General features: G+C 38.5%; 1 protein-coding gene across 3 annotated transcripts in view; it reads right to left on the bottom strand.

Annotated features, from left to right (window-relative positions):
* Positions 1 to 18,121, bottom strand: part of ATG5 (autophagy related 5) — a 139,969-nt gene extending 121,848 nt beyond the window's left edge. The window contains exons 1-3 of one of the 3 annotated variants that reach the window (XM_055260320.2): positions 17,832 to 18,121; positions 8,131 to 8,296; positions 450 to 577 (exon numbers count right to left, since the gene is read on the bottom strand). In XM_055260320.2, the coding sequence (XP_055116295.1) occupies positions 450 to 577; positions 8,131 to 8,238 (236 nt within the window). In that variant the 5' untranslated portion in view covers positions 8,239 to 8,296; positions 17,832 to 18,121. The remainder of the gene's footprint in view (positions 1 to 449; positions 578 to 8,130; positions 8,297 to 17,831) is intronic. The other 2 variants (XM_055260309.2, XM_055260331.2) reach the window with 2 other exon arrangements.
* Positions 18,122 to 20,650: the final 2,529 nt, after the last annotated feature.

Here is a 20,650-nt window from a genome sequence, read left to right on the forward strand (position 1 = left end):
CCAAGCCTAGTTGAGATGTGCTTCTGGCACAGTGGTCAACTAAATATGGCAATCAGTTTGAACAACGCCACTTAAGGTAATCATGTATATAAAGATGTTATAAATGTTTTGGTGTCAGAAATAAAATTGAATAATGTCAAGAGATGACTTTTCATAAGGGAGTTTTAAATATATCTGAAAATAGCCCATAACCAAATATATTCTTATTGTACCATATAAAAATCTATTGCTAAAAATATATGAATCTGTCCAGTCATTCATGCATCCAAACAGAAGGCAGAAATATTTTCAATAACGTATTCTAATAATAGTCTAAACTTCACGTATTGTATGAGCTAGACTAATGACTTCTATCCTTGCAGGACTTTTTTTACAATTGTTTCAGGGCACTATACCTTTTTAAAGCTAGTATACACTTAATGCTTAATAATGCAGAAAAATTCACTCACCATTTCAGTGGTGTGCCTTCATATTCAAACCATATCTCACTAATGTCTTCTTGTCTCATAACCTTCTGAAAGTGCTTTTTCACTTTGTCAGTTACCAACGTCAAATAACTTACTCTTGGCAAAAGCAACTGAAATGAAAATTTGTAAAACCGTATTTATTTACTAGTTATTATTTTTAAAAAATACTACGTAGGTTTTTGAATTTTAAGGAAAAACAGCCGTGTTCTTTGCATTATTTTGAATATCCCACACAAAGTCTACTGCTTTTTATAGAAGATCAAAGGTTAAAGGTTAAGATGTTTTAATATTTCTTATGGGGCCATTACTTTAAGCACAGCTTACCACATAAATGCCCAGAATCATCAAAACAAATCGATCTACAATCTTCCTATAACACTAAATAAAAATGTAATTAGATGGCATACTATTTAAGATACTTATTGATTCTATAAAATTTAACTTAAAAATTAAAATGATTCATCTGAGTCAATTAAACTCTTCTAAGAAGATAATCAACTCGAGTTCTAAAGTATACTTTGACTTATCACTCAAATCTTCTCAACCAGTCCATCATGTTTTGAAGGCTGAGAGAGAATGCTGGGCTAGGTAAAGCCTCAACAAAAACAGTATGAAGAACCTGGTCAGTGTTTTTTCCCCAGAAAAGGTACCCAAAAATAAAACAGGAGAGTGTTTTGGAAAATCAATTATGATTTATATAAAGAACCGACAAGTAGATAAAAGAAGGAGGTTGGCAAAAATTTATGGTTTTCCTCCTTTGCAGTAGACACTCTAGCCATTTCTTGCTTTCCTAAGCGTCTGACTTCTTTTGCTGATAAAACTGCTTTGTTATTCTTTTGGCTGCTTTTATAACCGCACCATCTTTCATGCTTTTTATTCAAGGTGATATCTTTTGACTAATAAATCAAGTAGAACTACTAAGCTGGCAAATATATACAAAAAGAGATATTCTGGTTAAAGGAACTTATATTTAATCATGGAAGTCCAAGATAATAGATACCAACTAGGTAGGAGAACGTGACATTGATCCTGGGGGCTACAGAATACAGGGGTATGGGAGGGAGATAGTTGGCATGCTCCAGTATGGAATACAAGGAACTAAATACTATGAAAAAGCTGTTGAATAGTATTATGCATTCAACAGAATATAAGTTCTTCTTTTATAAAGAAATAACTGTGATTAGTGAAGAAAGAAAAAGGAATTCTTACTATTTAATATAAGAAAAAGCACTTTTTTCCCCTACAGGAAGTATTATCGCCCCTGTTTTACTTTTAAATAACTTGCCAATAACATGCTATTCTTAAATAAATGGCAGAGAGAAGATTCAGTGTAGTCTTTCAGAAATGGCAAATACAGATGTGACATTAAAGTCTCTTAAAAAAAGCAAAACAGCATGGCAAATTAGCTGTTTTCAAAAAATATGTAAGTATAATTAATCTATTAGTCTAATAAGGTCTCTACTAGTAAATCCTGAACTTTAATTTAAAAATGATTAATGGGCATTACATAGTAATCTATTCTGTAGAAAATAATACTAACTTATGGAGACAGCAGGAGGGAAGAAACACCACAGCTAATGGGTATAGATAGATCAGCTCCGGATTTTGGAGAGTGTTGTACTACATGCCTTGGCTTCAAAGTTGCTAAAGAATTCACAAATGATTTTTATGAAATAAAATATTTTTTACAATAAGGAAAAAAGAACATTAGACTATAACCTCAATTAAGACAGGAATTTTTGTCTATTTTATTCAATGCTACATTTCCACTGCCCAAAATAATGCCTGCTTTAAAGGAGGCACACAATAAATATTTGCTGAATGAGTCAGAGATGCCAAAGGTTAAGTGAGGCAGAGCCAACAACTGTAATTTTAAAAGAATACTCATTTTTAAGGCAGAATCCACACTGAAATGTAGCTGCAATTTTCTGTTTTCCGTTTGGCCTGTGGGAGTAATCTTTAACTAATACATCCATAGAAACACTAAGAAATCACTCTAAGATTTAAGAATGACTATTCTATAGTACATATGGATACAATTTACCTAGGAAATATTTAAACAAATAAAAATGAAAACAACAGTGAAAAGACATCATCTTCTTGCCTTTTACCTGCAGACTATATATACTACCCATTGTTTTTCTTAGGTGTATTTCATTGGTTTAAGTTCTTTTTTTTCAATGTGGTAAAATATACCTAGTATAAAATTTACCATTTAAACCATTTTTAAGTGTACAGTTTAGTAATACTAAATACATTCACTATCCATCTCCAGAACTTTTTCATCATGCTAAATGGAAACTGTACTTATTAAACAGTAGCTCCCCATTCCCTGCTTCCCCAGCTCCCAGTAACCACCATTTTACTTTCTATCTCTATGAATTTGACTATTCTAGGTACCTTATTTAAGTGGAACCATATAATATTTGTCCTTTAGTGTCTGGTTTATTTCACTTAACGTATGTCTTCAATGTTCTTTTAGTTCTTTTACTTTGAGTAAGATTAACCACATTTGGAAATACTGTCAGCTACAATGGAAACTATCATTCTCTTTTTCCTCATTTAGCCCTAGTATAAAGTATTCCATGACTCTGATAGAAGTGATTCATTTTTATCTATACAGCTTAAAAGAATACATATTTTATGCAATTATATAGAATACTTATGTTTCCAAAAAAGTTGCCCATAATTTTATTTCTTTATGCGAAGTCCAATTCTGTCCAACAATTTTCAATTTTAAAATTAGAGACCTTTCTAGGACAAAAACAGAAGTAAAACATACTAGAATTCTGTTCCACTCCAATGTGTAAAGCATCATACTAGGCAATGAGGATACAGCATTGAGAGAGACAGAAGAGTCCTTCCCCTTATACAGCATACAGGTTAGACAGCAAAAAAGATACAAAAAAACAAAATTACAAATGTGATTAATGCAAGGAGGAAGTAAAGAATGTTATAAGGGCAAGCAGCAAAGGAATTTAACCTGATCTAGAGTTTCAGGAGAGGCCTTGACACGAAGTGTATCTTAAGGCAAAGAGTCAAAAGACAAATAGGAGTGAAATGATCATGGATGAGTGTGGAAGTCTGGGTGTGTGTAGGTGTGGCAGATACCTCTGCCTTTTCCAAACAGGGGACACTGCAAGACAAAAGGCATGGAATGAATACAGAGAAACAAAGATGGGCACATTTGAGTGAAGTCTAAGAAGCTGAATATGATAGGAAGGTAGAGAGTTAAGACAGAATAGTGCTGAGGAAGCCAGGGGCCAGATTATCAAGAACCTTGTAAACTAAATGAAAGATCCTAAAAATGATGAAAAGCCACAAAGGTTTTAAGCAAGCAAGTAACGAGATCAGATACGTGTTTTGAAAAGATCACTCCAATTGCAGACTAGAAAATGGGAAGAAGGGAAAACTAAAAGCAGGAAACGGGTTACTACTGTGCAATTTGATCTTTTTTTTTTTTTTTGAGATGGAGTTTCACTCTTCTCACCCAGGCTGGAGTACAAAGGCAAGATCTCGGCTCACTGCAACGTCTACCTCCCAGGTTTAAGTGATTCTCCTGCCTCAGTCTCCCAAGTAGCTGGGATTACAGGTGTCCACCACCATGCCCGGCTAATTTTTTGTATTTTTAGTAGAGATGGGGTTTCACCATGTTGGCCAGGCTGGTCTCAAACTCCTAACCTCAAGTGATCCACTGTGCCCGGCCTGATCAGTTTTTAAACAGTAGTCTGGTCTAGGCTGTAGCAGTGGGGGATGAAAGGGATCAGATAAGTCTGAGAGACACTGAGGTCTCTGGAGTAAGTTACCTTCTCTCTTATCTGGGATAAGAGAGAAGGAAGCACCAAACGATGAGTCCCAGGTTTCAAGTAAGAGTAGTTCTTCTTGCCAAAATAGGAAGGGAATAAAATAATGCAGATGACCAGATTATCTTGGGGGGGGAAGCTAATGAGTCCAGTTTCTAACATACGTAGTTTGAGCTCCTATAAGACATCTAAGTGAGGATCTCCAGCAGACAAATATATAGGTTTGGAGCTCAGGAGAAAAATACTGGGAATTGTCAAGATATAAATGCTTGACAAAGACATAAAAATGGACAAGAACTCCAGGGGGTAAAAAGTGAAGTGAAAAAAAAAGAAAGCAGAGCCCTAAGAAACACCAATATTAAGGAATAAACAAAGGAGAAAGATCTGGCAAAAAAGGCCACACACATACATACACACACACACATAAAAACCAGAGAGGCAAAAGCAAAACCAAAACCAAGGATACTGAGCACTGCAGGGCTAAACAGGACAGTGCCACAAGATGGGAGAAACAACCAACAACATCAAACACTGCTGAGATAAAGCAAATGAAAATTAATAGACTCTGAGCTTGGCTAAAAAGATATCATTAGTGACTTTGGCAAGAACAGTTTTCTTGGAATAGTATGAAAATGTGATTACAGAAAACTAACTGGTAGGAGGTGGAAGGCAGAGAATGACTATAAGCAACCTTTTTAAGAAGTCTAGCCATGGAGGAAAAGCCAAAGTTGAGAGATGGGGTCAACAGAGGGTTGTTGTTTCAGGATACGAAGGATTTATGACAACACTAAAAACTGTGAAGGAGCCAGCAGATAAGAAGTTGAAAGTAAAATAGAGAAGGCAGAGGTGGAGGTGGCAGAAGATCAGATACCACCAGCTTCCTGAGAAGGCAGAAGATAGATGGAGGGCTGGGCCTTGCCTAGAAGGAAGAATACTTCTTCCATTATAACAGGAGAGAAAGAGAAGTAAATGTGTGTGATGCAGACAGGTTTTGCAGATTTGGTGGCAGAAGTTAAGGGAGGTCCTATCACACCTATTATACCATTTCTATTTTCTTCATGAAGGAGGAAGTGAGGTCACCTGTTAAGAGTGAAGGAAGAGGTCAGGGCTCAGAGACATAGTCATAGTGGAAAAGGGCAGACACCTGACTAAGGATACATAAAAGGATCGCTGCCTAATGTTAAGGGTCCATGACATTGATGACCATGGGTCTAATCACGATTTCCTCTAGAAACAAGTCACAAAATAGCAATGCAAGTAAGTATATGTGTTTTTATACTGGATAATCTAAATGAAAAGCAACAGTTTAAATGAACATAAACGAAAAAATACAAACTGAAAAGTTACCTAGTTTCTACAAATTTCCTTCCCAATATTCTCTGAAAAATAAAACATAATGCTCAGTGATAAACATATAGGATACAGGCGGAAAGATTATGCACAGAGGCAACAAATCAAAATGCAGAAAAGACAGGAATATATGTAATATTAATATTAAAAATATGTTCCAGCTTGACAGCCAGGGACATATCTGAACTACAGCTATATTGGCACTAAAATCCTCATCTGTAGTTCTAAGACTAGTCATCACTAATGTTTTATATATTTTCTTCCTTGTATTAACTTACACTGATGCATGTACGTATTTAAATAGCAAAATTTGGATTGTGCCATATGGTTTTAAATTCTAGTTTTTTGTTTTATGTTTATTATATGCCTGTCACCCAATAGTCTTCAAAAACACAAATCATGACTGTATAAGAGGTTTCTCTGGGTGAAGAATTAGGAAGAATTCAAGAAAAAAGCAATTACCTGTAAGACAAGACAATCCTCTTTCTCCTACAGTTACCGTCAACACTCTTGCCATTTTCAATTTGATTTGAAACACTAGAAAACAACTTACACTCTAGTGCTCACAACAGTCTTTTCCAATTTAAACAGGTCTATAAAGAAAAAAGACTGTATTCTTTACATGAAATTTATTTAACTTTAGGAAGTACGTCAAACATTAGAGTTTGATTTAAAAGTAAACAGGCTGGGGAGAGTAGCTCACGCCTGTAATCCCGGCATTTTGGGAGGCCGAGGCGGGCAGATCATTTAAGGTCAGGAATTTGAGACCAGCCTGGCCAACATAGCAAAACCCTGTCTCTACTAAAAATATAAAAATTAACCGGGCATGATGGCACATGCCTGTAATCCCAGTTACTTGGGAAGCTGAGGCATGAGAATCATTCGAACCCAGGAGAGGGAGGTTGCAATAAGCCGAGATGGCGCTACTGCCCCCTCCAGCCTGGGCAACAGGGCGAGACTCTTGTCTCAAAAATAAATAAATAAATAAATAAATGTGAACAGACTTAAATTATTTTTCAGTTATTGTCAGTTTGGCCAAATATACTCTATATACTCTTTGGTTTAGATACTATTACAAAGCCAATGAAGGTTAAAAGTTGTAATTAAAACAGCAAAAACTTGTTTGGAAAAAAAAAAATGGTATCCTAACCTATATTACAGAACAAGAACAGAAAAAATACCTCTAACAAATGAAATTCTTCTAAAAATAAAATTATGACCATACTTGGTTTTTAACTGTGGATGTTTTTCTAGACAGAAAACGGTTGATATTTCCAAAGTTCAGATTACTCACATGTATATAAGCTTGAGTACCAGTAACAAGATTGCCAAACTTCTCTAAAACTATCATTTCTAGTAAGAAAACCCAAAAAGATGATTTCAAACAAAATCCCAACATGAGCCTGGGGAAACATTTATGCACCAAGTAGTACCACTTGAAGAACCTGTGCCAGATGCTGAGGATGCACAGAGGAAAACAAAAACAAAAACAAAACAACAGTCCTATACCCCAAAAGTGAACGAATGGGCTCCTTAATAAGTAGCTTCCTCCAGTAATCTGACTTTCTGTAGCTGCAGCACGCTGAGGAGCAGCACTGCCTCTCAGAGAGATGAGGGGGAAAGCAAACGGCAGACTTTATTAAAGTGAAACAGAAGAAGCATTTCCTCATCACAAATACATTTCTACTTTTCCACATCATCTCCAGATAAACACTAGAATGCATATCTGAGACACAAAAAGAAAAAACAGTAACGACAATTGAGAATATCTTTGCCTATTATGGGCTATTCAGTAAACAGGCAGGATGTCATCTCTGACACAGGCATAAACTGGGATTATACATGCACTTAGAAAAGGGAAACAAAGCGCACCAAAATCAGAAGACATTTGAAAAGTGTTTGTAAAATACATAATCCATTAACTCACACCTGCAAGTCTATGTGCAATTTATAATATATATTAAATATATATTACATATTAGCTCACATTTAGCATACAATAGCTCGGTGAACATACCGTGTGTGTGTATGTGTGCATGTTTATATGTTCTTTAAGCTATAAAACACTTTGTTAAACAGTTGCTTGGAATCTCCTAACTACAAAAGAATACAATCTGAAGCTATTATTTTCAATATCTCTTCCTATGAAAAAAGCACATATCTTATTATTCCATTATCACACATTTATTATATATGAATATATGCATAAGAAAAAGAAAGTCAAGAAGGCACCATAGCTGATGATTCCATTAACATACCCACATACATGTAAGGGAAACAAAGTCCAGAAGGCATCATGACAACATGTTGACAGTGGTTTTGCCCTGAGTGGTAGCATTAGAGGTGATTATTTCCTTCTTTATGCTTATCTGTGTTAATATTTTTTCCAAAATAAGCATGAATTAGCTGTATATAAAATGTTACATAATGGCCTCCAAGTTCTTAGAGCTTTTTTTTTTACAAAAATGGACAAGGTTAAATTTCCCATTTGCCACAATCAATGTACTTACATAGTATGGTTCTGCTTCCCTTTCAGTTATCTCATCCTGATATAGCGTGAAACAAGTTGGAATTCGTCCAAACCACACATCTCGAAGCACATCTTTGTCATCTGTCATTCTTCCAGTAGTTAAAGCAGTACATACAGGCTAAATTCTTATTTCAACCAAAGCCAAACTGAAAATAAAATGAAGAGCATTAGTCAGATCCTTGCAACGATGAATGAACCTGCTAGAAAACAAAAGATTTTAAAAAATCAATGCGATAAAGATTATCCACTTCAAAAAAAAAAAAGATGTGATCACCAATCTTTAGTATAAATCCAAAGAAAAGAGTACAACAAATTCTAAATGTAAAATTATTATTTATGTAAAGGAATCAGAAAAGTAATTCAAAATTACATATGCCAGTAATATTCATTGCATATTTAAGTAATGAACCACAGTCAAAATGAAACTATATCTGCATCAGTCTTTCAAGCCCAGAAGAGTCTACTGCTTATCTAAAAAGAAGCTTCACCTATACCCTATGAATCCTGACAGTACAACTCCAAATGATCATTCTCGCATTTACCCCTGCCCCATCCAATATATTCACCTTTTCCTACTCCAGATAGTTTTTCCTCTCTTCCTGCAAAACTACTCTCCCATCTTAGAAAATATCTCTTTCACATTGGGGAAAAAATCTTTCTATAAACCCATTCCCCATTCTAAATTTCATCCTCTCTACAATTTAATCCCACCAATACTTCCATTTTAATTACTGTACTTCTTTTTGTAAACCCTCTACCAAAAGTGGCCCCCTGAACACCTTTCTCTGTATCCTACTATTCCCCTACCTAGTATGCTCCTCTCTCAACCTATTCAGATCCCTACTCTGCAAACCATGCTCACAGTCCTCTGGCCCCAGTGAAACAGTAAATGCTTCCACTTGGACCTCTCAGCATATTCTCTATACCACAAATATAGGACTAGATCTGCAAAACAATATTCTAGGTATAGCATAAGGACATGGCTTTTGACCTCTGTAATATCCAAGTGTCTTCCAATGCTAATATTCTACAATTGAATAACACACCACAATACACGACATGAGTAAATGCTGAAATAAATACTGTTGATAATATACACTTAGAGTAACTCAACATGTGGTACCTGGATACTAAGATTCAATATACTTATCCAAATAATATTTCTCATCTTTGATAGGCAGCTAATTCATAATCTACCACAATGTATCCTATGAAAACATTTTAAATCTTACAAGTTTAGCCAAATATAAATTATTAACACTGAATTATTCAAGGAGCTTGTTTCCCTTTTTTTCTCTTCCACTGACCAATGACATTAAGACGGTCATAAATTAATTAAAGAAAGAAAAAGTTGGAGGTCAACTGGATGCAATGTCATCTACAGGTAAGTAAATTGCAAGAGGTGGAAAAAATATGTCCAACATAAAAGTACCAGGCAACAAGAATTCTGGTTATTAAACTGAGTCCAGTGCTCTTTCCAGCATACTACTAGTGTTTTAACTTTTATTAAAATATATCTATAAAACAACTACTTTAAGCAAATGATATACATGCATGTAAACTTCATATCATTCCACACTGATAGGCTACAAATTCAAACAACTATTGAGTTTCCGCATTTAGCAAAAAATTTCCAAGTTTACAAATGACAAAAATTAACTCACTGAAAATAGGAAAGACCTCACTACGTCCTGATTACATTAATAGCTTGCTCTTTTTAAAGTGAATTCACTAGTGGCAAAAAATAATGAAATCTAGGTTATGACAAATAGTAAATCTAAAATTGAATCTGATATAAAGGTGGTATGCAGTTGTTTCTGCAGCCATGATACATCGTTAGTCAACAGCTGCAACTGAGATTCACCTTTTGATGATGAAGAGAAAAATAATTTGAGATGAAGAGTTCCTTTACTAAAAATATTTAATAAAAGTTAATTACAAGCTTAAAGTTGAAGTCACTATATTGTCACTATTGATATTATTTTTCTTCTCATAAGAAGCAGATAGAAAATATAATCCAAGACAATTGCTCTTCCCTCCTCTCCAAGCACTGTCCTCTCAAGGAGGAATAGTAATCTGATTGGTCAGATTCCAGGGCACCACTTGAGCCATGTTTATTAATAGGCAGGGATCATCATAAACCAAAATATCATGCAAGTGAGTGTGGCTCCCTTCTCTCCCCTCTAGGCTGCCAGACGAGAACCCTGACCATCCTGCTCTTTCTTTCCATAACATTCTCTTCTGTTTCTCTCTTCCACATGTCACGAACAGTAAAATGAATGACCAATGCTCTTTGTTTCTGAGTCCCTTCCCAAAAGAGATACAAATATAGACTTAGAAGGCAGAACACCTCAAGACTCCAACTACAGACTTGAGTTTTAAAGTCTTATGTTCCAACAAAGTTTACCAAAGTTCTACAGTAGGATTTTAAGTACAAAAACTAGTGAAAGATAAATTGGTACTTTATTTCCCATATAACCATTGTTGCTTACATGTATATTTTTTGCAAGACCTCAAGGGAAGAACTAACTCAGCCAAGGCAGCTAAAGGTATGATGTAGTAGAGCTGATACAAATTTTGCAAAACAAACAAACTCTGCAAAACAGATTTATGAAAACTGCAAACAAGGCTCCTTACTGCCTCAAAATACACAGACCCAAATTTATAGGATCTTAAAATGTTAATCTTTCAATATTAATGTTTACCTATAATAAATTATATAAGAAAGCATGTCTCCAGTGAATACACTTAACTTTAAAAATATGTAAGAAAAATTGGGGATACATGAATAAAACTAAAGGATGTTAAGTTTTCAATAATCCTTTTTTAAGGAGGCAATAAAACAAAATTTAACTCTTGAGAAGCATTACAGAGTAGAAGTTAGAAATGTAAAATGTGGAGCCAGACTGTCTGGAGCCAAAATCAGCTCCAACACTTACAGTGTGACCTCAAGTAAGTCATTTAACTTCTCTATTTCTGTTTTCTCACCTGTAAAATGGGAAAACAGCACTTACCACATTAGATACAGGAATTAAATGAATACATGTAAAGCACTTGAACAACGTCTATCATATAATACGTACTATAAAGGTTATCTACTATTATAATTTACAGAACAAGAACATGTCTCAAAAATGTTTAAAAGTCAACATTTAAAGACTTCAAAAACTAATAATAATCAAAAGCATTATATAACATAAGTAGTAATTATAGGTATAAAAAAGCTAAAAATTTTGCAGTAAACACTGCTAATAATATGCAATTTACAGTCAAATATTTAATCGTTTGATATGCCTAGCTGTGTTGGCAGGTGCTAGAAGAACAACAATAATGGACTTTTAAAAACCTCAGTCATTAACAAAGTATAATCTCCAAATCTACTAAACATACCATGCACTTTCTGTCCTTTCTGTGCCTTTGCCCATGCTGGTGGTACCCTTCCCCTAAAGCAGCCTTCTTCACCTTGTCTTCCAACTTAAACATCCTTTAGGACTCAGCTCAAAATAACCTTTCTTCTACGCATGATTCAGGCAGAACTCGCCTTCTTTTCTCTTGGCACCTCTACTTTTCCTCTACCCTTGTAAGTTTATATCAATAGTATTTATTTGTACGTCTCCTCCAGTACACTGTAGTAGATTCCGTTAGGGAGAAGGATCATATCTCATTCATCTTTTCACCTCTGGTAACTTGGAATGGTATCTGGAATTCAGTAGGTGCTCAAAAAATGCTTATTGAATTTGAATTTGTTGGAAAGACAGTGTGTGAATATAAAATTATAGAACCAAACAGAAGCCGGGCGCGGTGGCTCACGCCTGTAATCCCAGCACTTTGGGAGGCTGAGGCGGGTGGATCACGAGGTCAGGAGATCGAGACCACGGTGAAACCCTGTCTCTACTAAAAATACAAAAAAATTAGCCGGGCGTGGTGGCGGGCGCCTGTAGTCCCAGCTACTCGGAGAGGCTGAGGCAGGAGAATGGCGTGAACCCGGGAGGCGGAGCTTGCAGTGAGCCGAGATTGCGCCACTGCACTCCAGCCTGGGTGACAGAGCAAGACTCCGTCTCAAAAAAAAAAAAAAAAAAAAGAACCAAACAGAATCCCAAAAAATGAGGTAAGCAGGTGAGATCAGATAATAAAAATTAGTTAACAGTAGATTATATACTACTTTAAATATCAAGTAACTCCAGAAACACTGTACATTTTACGTTACCTCACATGTGATACACACAAGCCTATACGTTCCCGTTTTACAAATGACAAATTTGAGATGAAGATGTCAGACGATTTTTCTAAAATCTTGTGGCTAATAAATGGCGGGGCCAAAATTAGAAGCCACATCCTAACTCAGGTTTCTAATCTCATATTCTTTCCATCATACTATATTGATTGCCATCATCCCTCCCAACTCCAAAACATCCATATGTCCCTGGTATAATTAAATGATACTTTGTGAGAGCTTTCATGGGGCAGGGGAAAGGGGGGGGGGTTGGAGATATTAATACATCCTATAGTGTTTGAAGAATTTTAAAAGATGTGGAACTTGAAGAATGGGTAGAATATGGACAGGCAAAAAGATGACAAATAGTCTAACAGGCCAAAATAGCATCAATAAAGGTATTAAGTGGGCAGGCGCAATATATGTGCCAACTTTTAAGGAAATTTTGGGTAATGAAAGAGCTGATACCATAACATGTTTTAACATCACATGTGACCTTTAGGCAAGTCACTTTACTTCACTAAGCTTCAATTTCCTTACTTGTGAAGTGGAATTAATATTACCCAAGTCAAAAGGTTATTCTGAAAAAAAAAAAATCCATAAAGTGTTTGATACAATAATGGACACATGGTAAGTGCTAGGAAATGCAAGCCATTATTATCCCTCTAATGTCAAATCTGTAAATGTAAATAAAATGAGACTAGACCATGAAACATACCAAACGGAAGACTGGGGGGGAATCTCAATCTCATCCACCAGTCCTATAGTGCCTACAGGTTTTAGAATGGTAAAATAAAAACAATTATCTGGTAGCAGTGCACAAAAGGAGAGCCTTGAGTCAGAGAAGCTAGCCAGGAAATAATTTCAGCAACTAAGGCAAAAGGTAATGAGTGCCTGACCTAGAGAGATAGTCATGGACTGGTAAGAAACAGATGAATCTTTCCAAGGAAGAAAGAGAAGTTGGTGAAAAATGAGGGATAAAGAACAAGGGCAGGGAAGATTTAGATGCTGACAGCACGCAAAATACAATAAGATAGTTAAGGGGCCTTGAAATCAGACTGACATGGGTTTAAACCCTGATTTCCACCTACTAGTTACGTGTCTTGAACAACAAACCCATCCTCTTTGACTCTCATATTTGTGAAATGAAGATAATTATAATTTTCACAGGGCTGTTAGGTGTTTAGTCCCTTTGGTAACCACTCAATAAACGATGTATGTTTTTAGTACACAGTTTCCTCATATTTCCATGGCCCCTCTGTTTGAACACTTTTTCCCTCCTCTTTTGGCCAACTCTTTTATCCTCTCTGGGTCAACTCTTTTTTTTTTTTTTGAGACAGAGTTTTGCTCTGTCGCCCAGGCTGGAGTGCAGTGGTGCCATCTCAGCTCACTGCAAGCTCTGTCTCCCGGGTTCACACCATTCTCCTGCCTCAGCCTCCTGAGTAGCTAGGACTACAGGCGCCTGACACCGCGCCAAGCTAATTTTTTGTATTTTTAGTAGAGATGGGGTTTCACCATGTTAGCCAGGATGGTCTCGATCTCCTGACCTCCTGATCCGCCTGCCTCGGCCTCCCAAAGTGCTGGGATTACAGGCGTGAGCTACCACGCCCGGCCAACTCTTAATCCTCTTAAGTGTCGGCTTAGTATCAGCTCCTTGGGAAGCTTTCCCCTATGCAGCCTCCAGTCTAATTACTTCTTTAATAGCATGCACTATCATGCAATGCAGTTATCTGTTTATCTTATCTGTCTCCTGCCCCTCCCCACATTGAACTGGGATTTCTTTGACAGCAAAATTTAGTCATAAGTACCTTCTTATCACCAATATTAGTACAGTTAGCACATAGTAGGCTTTGAAATTTTTGTTAAATAATGGAGAAAAATATATAAATATATGAATCTAGCTACTTAAGAAATTTTCTCCCTAAACTCCTTTCCAAATCAGTATAGTCACACTTCAAATTCGGCATATTTTGTTATTTTAGAAAGATTTTCCCTCTCCTACATACACTACACCAGCATCACCATCCACCCAATTTCAAGGAAATGTCTTTGAAATAAAGAAATTCTAACCTGTGATGCAATCTACTAGAAGTAAGTTTCTTGAGAGCAGGGGCTATTCTTGACTGTCCTATTTTCTGCATCTAGTTCAGAGCCTGGGACAGAGTAGGTGCCCACCAACATCTGTTAACCAATCAGTCATTCAGAAAATGGCACGGTGTGACAACAATATAATGCATAATAGTTTCTTTCACACTACATACCAAGAAAAACGAACCTACTACCTGAAGTAATTTTCATTGACAAAACCCCCAACTATCTAGAAATATCAAATACTTACTAGACTAAGCGTGTAAACATAAAACGATAATAATCTATGCTGGCTAGTCTTCCTTTAAATTCATAAACACTAGTTTCCTACTTTTCCCTAGTCCATTTATTCTCCCACTTTCCTACATCACTATTCCATAGCTTCTCCTCCCTCAAATGTTCACTTCCTCCTCCTCCTCTCTCTCTCTCAGCTAATGACCTTGCTTTCTATTTCCTTCTATCCAGTTACTGTGAATCAGTGATTCTCAAGAGGAATTTTACTCAACAGTCCCACCCTGGGAGGGAGGAAATTGTGTAAATCTCTCCAAACTCTAAATGTTGAAATGCCCCAGGACTCAGTCCTTGAACCACTCCCTTGAAGATCTCTCACATGGTTTTAAATACCACTTATACATTTACACTCTCACAGTTTTATCTTCTGTCCAGACTTCTCTTTTGAACTGGCTGGCTTCACATATACCACCACATACGACATTTCCATTTAGAAATTTAACATATGCAAAACGGAAAACCATTTCAGATCTTCCTTCCTTCTCTCTCCTATCATTATTTTATTTTATTTTATTTTATTTTGAAACGGGGTCTCACTCTGTTGCCCAGGTTGGAGTGCAGTGGCACGATCTCGGCTCACTGCAAGCTCTGCCTCCCGGGTTTATGCCATTCTCCTGCTTCAGCCTCCCCAGTGGCTGGGACTACAGGCGCCTGCCACCAGGCCCGGGTTGTTTTTTTTTTTCTGTCTTTTTAGTAGAGACGGGGTTTCACGTGTTAGCCAGGATGGTCTCGGTCTCCTGACCTCGTGATCCGCCCGCCTTGGCCTCCCAACAGAAAGTTCTCCTACCATTATCACTCTGTGGTCTTTTCCGTTTCGCTAAGTGGAAAAGTCCTTTTTTTTTTTTTAAGAGACAGGGTCTTGCTGTCACCCAGAACGGACTACAGTGAAGGTTCATGGGTCACTGTAACCTTGAGCTCAAGGGGGTCAAGTGATCCTCCCCTCCCATCTCAGCTTCCCAAGTAGCCAGGACTACAGGCTCATGCCACTATGCCCAGCTAATTTTTTATTTTTTTGTAGAGACGGGGTCTCATTATGTCGCCCAGGCTGGAGATTCTCTCAAAGATGGTATTACAAGCGTGAGCCATCATGCCTGGCCTAGTTCTATTCTTTAGTTGCTCAGTCCATAACCCTTGGAGTCGTCCTTGACCCTTCTTCTACCTGACTGCTCTCAAAAGTCTAGAATCTGGTCATTTCGCACTACCTCCACTATTACTACCCTGATTCAAGTCACCTTGACCTTTAACCTGGATAAATAAATGCAGTCAATGGCATAATAACAACTCTTATTTCTGCACCTGCTGCATACAGTCAACACAGCAATCAGATCTTTTAAAACACAAGTTAGATCAACTCACTCCTTACTCAAAACCCAACTCATTCAAAGTACAAATTAAGGTTCTTATAAATTCCTACATGGTCCTAAATGACTTGGCCCCATTTCCACCCAAGTATCCACTACTTCTTTCCCTCTTGTTCATTATTTTCCAGTCAAACTAGCTAGCATGTGCCTGCCTCAGGGCTTCAGTGGTAGCTCTTTCCAAGTGGCACCCTTCTTTATCACCTGTAGGCCTCCAAGTTTATATCATCTTTTCTATGGCCACCACTCCCATCTCTTGGCATTCCCTATACCCCTGCACTGCTTTGGTTTTTTTCTCTAGCACTTTCCGCCACTTGACATATACAGTTGGCCCTTCCCACCCATGGATTCTTTGTCCTTGTATTCAACCAATCATGGATGAAAAAATACTCAGGGAAGAAAAAAAAAGTCAGTACTGAACATGTATAGACTCTTTTTTGTCATTATTCTCTAAACAATACACCATACCAACTATTTATATAGCATTTCAGTTGTATTGCGTATTATAAATAATGCAGAGTTGAACTAAAGATAGGAGGATGTGCATAGGTTATCTGCAAACACTACACCATTTTATATCAGGGACTTGAGCATTTGAGGACTTTGGTATGCACGGGAGGTCCTGGAAACAATCTCCCACAGATGCCGAAGGACAGGAAAGACTGTATCTTAATTTTTGTATCAATGTCTTCTCACCCCATCCCCAAAGTGGAACTTTATGATGGCAGGGATTTTTATTCTTTTGTTCACTATTTTGTTTACTGTTTTGTCCAGTGCCTAACACATAGGAGGTACTCAGTTTGGGGGAAATTAATGAAATAAACACACACTTGAGGTGTGTGCACTATTCTAAAAATCCATATCCATACAGTTCCATTCTGTACACTTCCCCCAATTTTAAGTAGCATATCTTTGAAGATAAAAGCACAGGCTTAAATCTAGTGTAAAATACCTCCCAATTACTACCCTGAGCACAATATCCTTATTTTCAAATTCAAAATTCAACCAGAAACTCCCTCTACGGAAATCACAAATAGTTCAGTTCAGGGCCAAGTATCCAGTTTCAAGGTCTCAGAAATTTAACAAGCCAATTCTGGAAGGCTTTGGAAGTTCAGCTACTGTCTGATAAGTCTCCGGGTTCTGATTGCTCAAGACATGCTGTGCCTCCTCACACCTCAGAAAAATCTAGAACCAACAGTTTCCTAGGTTCCTCAAGTTCAGGATAATTTTAAAATAATCCAAAGTACAAATGAAGTATGTAAAAGTGTCTTGCCAACAGAAAATGTCTTTGGTAGCACTAAATATTATTATTGAGACAGGGGATATCGTAAATAGGTAAATTGTTTGGAGGACATACCTACCGAGTTTGGACAGACTCACACTGCACTGTGCAATAAAGGTTTAAATAACTGTGATCCACGAAAAATGCAGGTCCTGAACTGAACTCTAGAGCCTGCGACTAGACTCTCGCTTTCCTACCTTAGTAAGCAACAGACATGTACCCCAAGAGGGACCCCGCAGGCCACACCCGCAAACCGGCCCCAGGGCTCCGGGGGCGGCGTCTCGCCAACTCCACCTCTGCCCGGAGGAACCACCTTCACCCGCCATCGCCGCCGGGCGGGCGCTCCTCCAGGCAACTACTCACCCCTCCCTCCTACCACACCTACCTGGCCCCTCCCCAGCCCTCCTCCTCTAGGAATTTCCTCACACAAGGTGGACACACACACGTACCCTACTTGTAGCGACGGCTCCTCCTTCCGGCTCCCCGCACTGGTGGGGACGCCCAGATTCCGCGCTCCGGTGGGGCGGCGGGGCAAGCTGCCCGCCTGACACAGTGTCCTGCCGGGACGCGGTAGCAGGACTCCAGAAAGCCCGCGCAGCCGCAAAAAGCACCGGCGCGGAGGTCGGCGCCGAACCCTGCTGCACTTCCGCCCTCTGGTATCCAGCGAACACAACCGGCAACGCTGCGGAGCCCTGGAAGCGCACCACAAGTCCAGTCACCCTCGGCGCCCGGAGATGACGTCACGAGACCCCACGTGGCCCGAACTCCGCCCTCCGTGTTCTGCCCAACCCCGCGAGGAGGCCCGAGTCGCTCTTGAGCATGCGCCAACTGGGCAGTACGCTTGAACTCGGGGCCAAACCTCTCCAAGTTCATAGCTTTTACCCTCTTCTGAGAGTCTTGCGTCAAAGCGTAGTTATTGGGGCTTGGGGAGGTTAACGTAACAGTTCCACAAGAACAGTTTTTAAAATACTGAAACACTGCCTCCCCAGAGCTGGATCGCAACATCCCTTTCTTCCTGGCATCACACAACAGTATCAATAGAACAGTTTTCAAAGTACTTTCCCATCCATTTTCTCATTTGATCTTCTTCTCTACTTTGTGGGAACCACCGCAGGCATTAATAACCTAGTTTAACAGAAGACTATGTGAGTACTGAACCCTCCCACCCATCCAAGGGTACATATCTTTATCTTACTCTTTGTAAAAATAATTGGGTCCGGGCGCGGTGGCTCACGCCTGTAATCCCAGCAGTTTGGGAGGGCGAGGCGGGCGGATCACGAGGTCAGGAGATCGAGACCATCCTGGCTAACACGGTGAAACCCCGTCTCTACTAAAAATACAAAAAAAATTAGCCGGGCGCGGTGGCGGGCGCCTGTGGCCCCAGCTACTCGGGAAGCTGAGGCAGGAGAATGGCGTGAACCCGGGAGGTGGAGCTTGCAGTGAGCCAAGATAGCGCCACCGCAGTCCCGCCTGGGCGAAAGAGCGAGACTCTGTCTCAAAAAAAATAATAATAATAATAATTGGTAAACTTACTAATAAAGAATGTTTGAATTGGCTGTATCCAGAAGTCTTACCAGGCATTTAAGGTTTTTCTCTTAATTACACGTGCCCTAACGCCATGCATGTTAAGTAAGTACTGTGCTGAGACTCAAAACAAGTTCTTGATAATTGGGAACATAAGGAAAATTCTAGTAGTAGCCACAGGATTCTTTTAAAAAGAAAAATCTTCTTGGAGTTAGACCAAGTACAATGATTTTCAAATGCTAAATTACGGTACATTAGTGGGTATCTAAATCAAGTTAGGGAAGTATGCCCAGCATCTTTTTAAATGAAATAAAATAGAAAATATCAGCATGCTTCACACATGTAAAGGGTAAATATTGTTTCCCGAAATTTTTACTTCAGTATGTATATGGTGTACACTGGATAGGAATGTGAAATACATTTCTTAGTAAGCGTAGCAGTCAGAAAAGTTTGAAAGCCACAGTTCTGGTCCTCTTCACCTACTCAGTGCAGAAATCCTCACTACAGTGTCCCCAGTAAACAGCCATTAGCCTCTGTAAGAAAGCTTGTGCGATTAAGGTGCATTGCCTTCCTAGTGTCAGACAAAAGTATATAAAATTTCCTTTAAAATGTATCTAAAAAATAAGATGGATTTAGGGGCGCATAGATGGATAAATATGTGATTAACCAAATATAATGGTGGAATATAATGGTAAAATATAATGGTAGAATCTAGATGGTAGAATCTAGGTTCATTGTAAATGGGTATTCACTGTAAAATTTGTTCAACTTTGCTGTGTGTTCAAAATTATTTCCTAACAAAATGCTGGGACCAAGCACAGTGGCTCATGCCTGTAATCCCAGCATTTTGGGAGGCCCAGGTAAGAGGATAGCTTGAGCCCAGGAGTTCAAGACCAGCCTGCACAACATGGCAAGACTCCATCTCTACAAAAAACACAAAAATTAGGAGGGCGTGGTGGCATGCGCCTACAGTCCCAGCTACTCCAGTGGTTGAGGAAGGAGGATTACATGAGCCCAGGAGGTCAAGGTTGCAGTGAGCTATGATTGTATCACTGCAGCCTAGGTGACAGAGAGAGACCCTGTCTCAAAAAAAAAAAAAATTGTTTTGGGGGAAACTATGTATGAAGAAACCCAATAGGTGAAAGGTGATTACTTGACTTGACTTAAAATTCAACTTCTTGTAATTTTTATAAATTGACCCTGTTTTCTTCCTTTCTCCCCTTGTCCTTCTCTCTTCCTCACCCATCTACAACATACAACAGAAATAACTAACCCTTGTTCTAAAAGACAGCATTTCAATATGAAAAGGTAGCTCTTGTGCCCCGTAATGCACTCAGGGATAAACATTGTCATTTCTGTCGGCCGTTCTTCACATGCCATATCTCTCCTCGGGATATGGTCCAGTTATCAGTGTTCCTATTAAATAGTTGTTACACTCATTTCTATATGATGATCATGCTCCTTGAGCAAAAATTTGGAAATAAAGGGAATTTTATGTTTGGTCTCTTTCATTTCCATTTGTGAACATTATGCCTTTTCTCCAAATCAGTGGCACTGCAAATTTTTAATTTTTTTTCTATGAAGATAACTTTTTTTTTTTTTTTTTTTTTTCTTGAGACGGAGTCTTGCTCTGTCACCCAGGCTGGAGTGCAGTGGCGCAATCTCGGCTCACTGCAAGCTCCGCCTCCCGGGTTCACGCCATTCTCCTGCCTCAGCCTCTCCAAGTAGCTGGGACTACAGGCGC

This window comes from Symphalangus syndactylus, chromosome 2 (assembly GCF_028878055.3).
Source record: "Symphalangus syndactylus isolate Jambi chromosome 2, NHGRI_mSymSyn1-v2.1_pri, whole genome shotgun sequence".
NCBI classification, from domain to species: Eukaryota; Metazoa; Chordata; class Mammalia; order Primates; family Hylobatidae; genus Symphalangus; species Symphalangus syndactylus.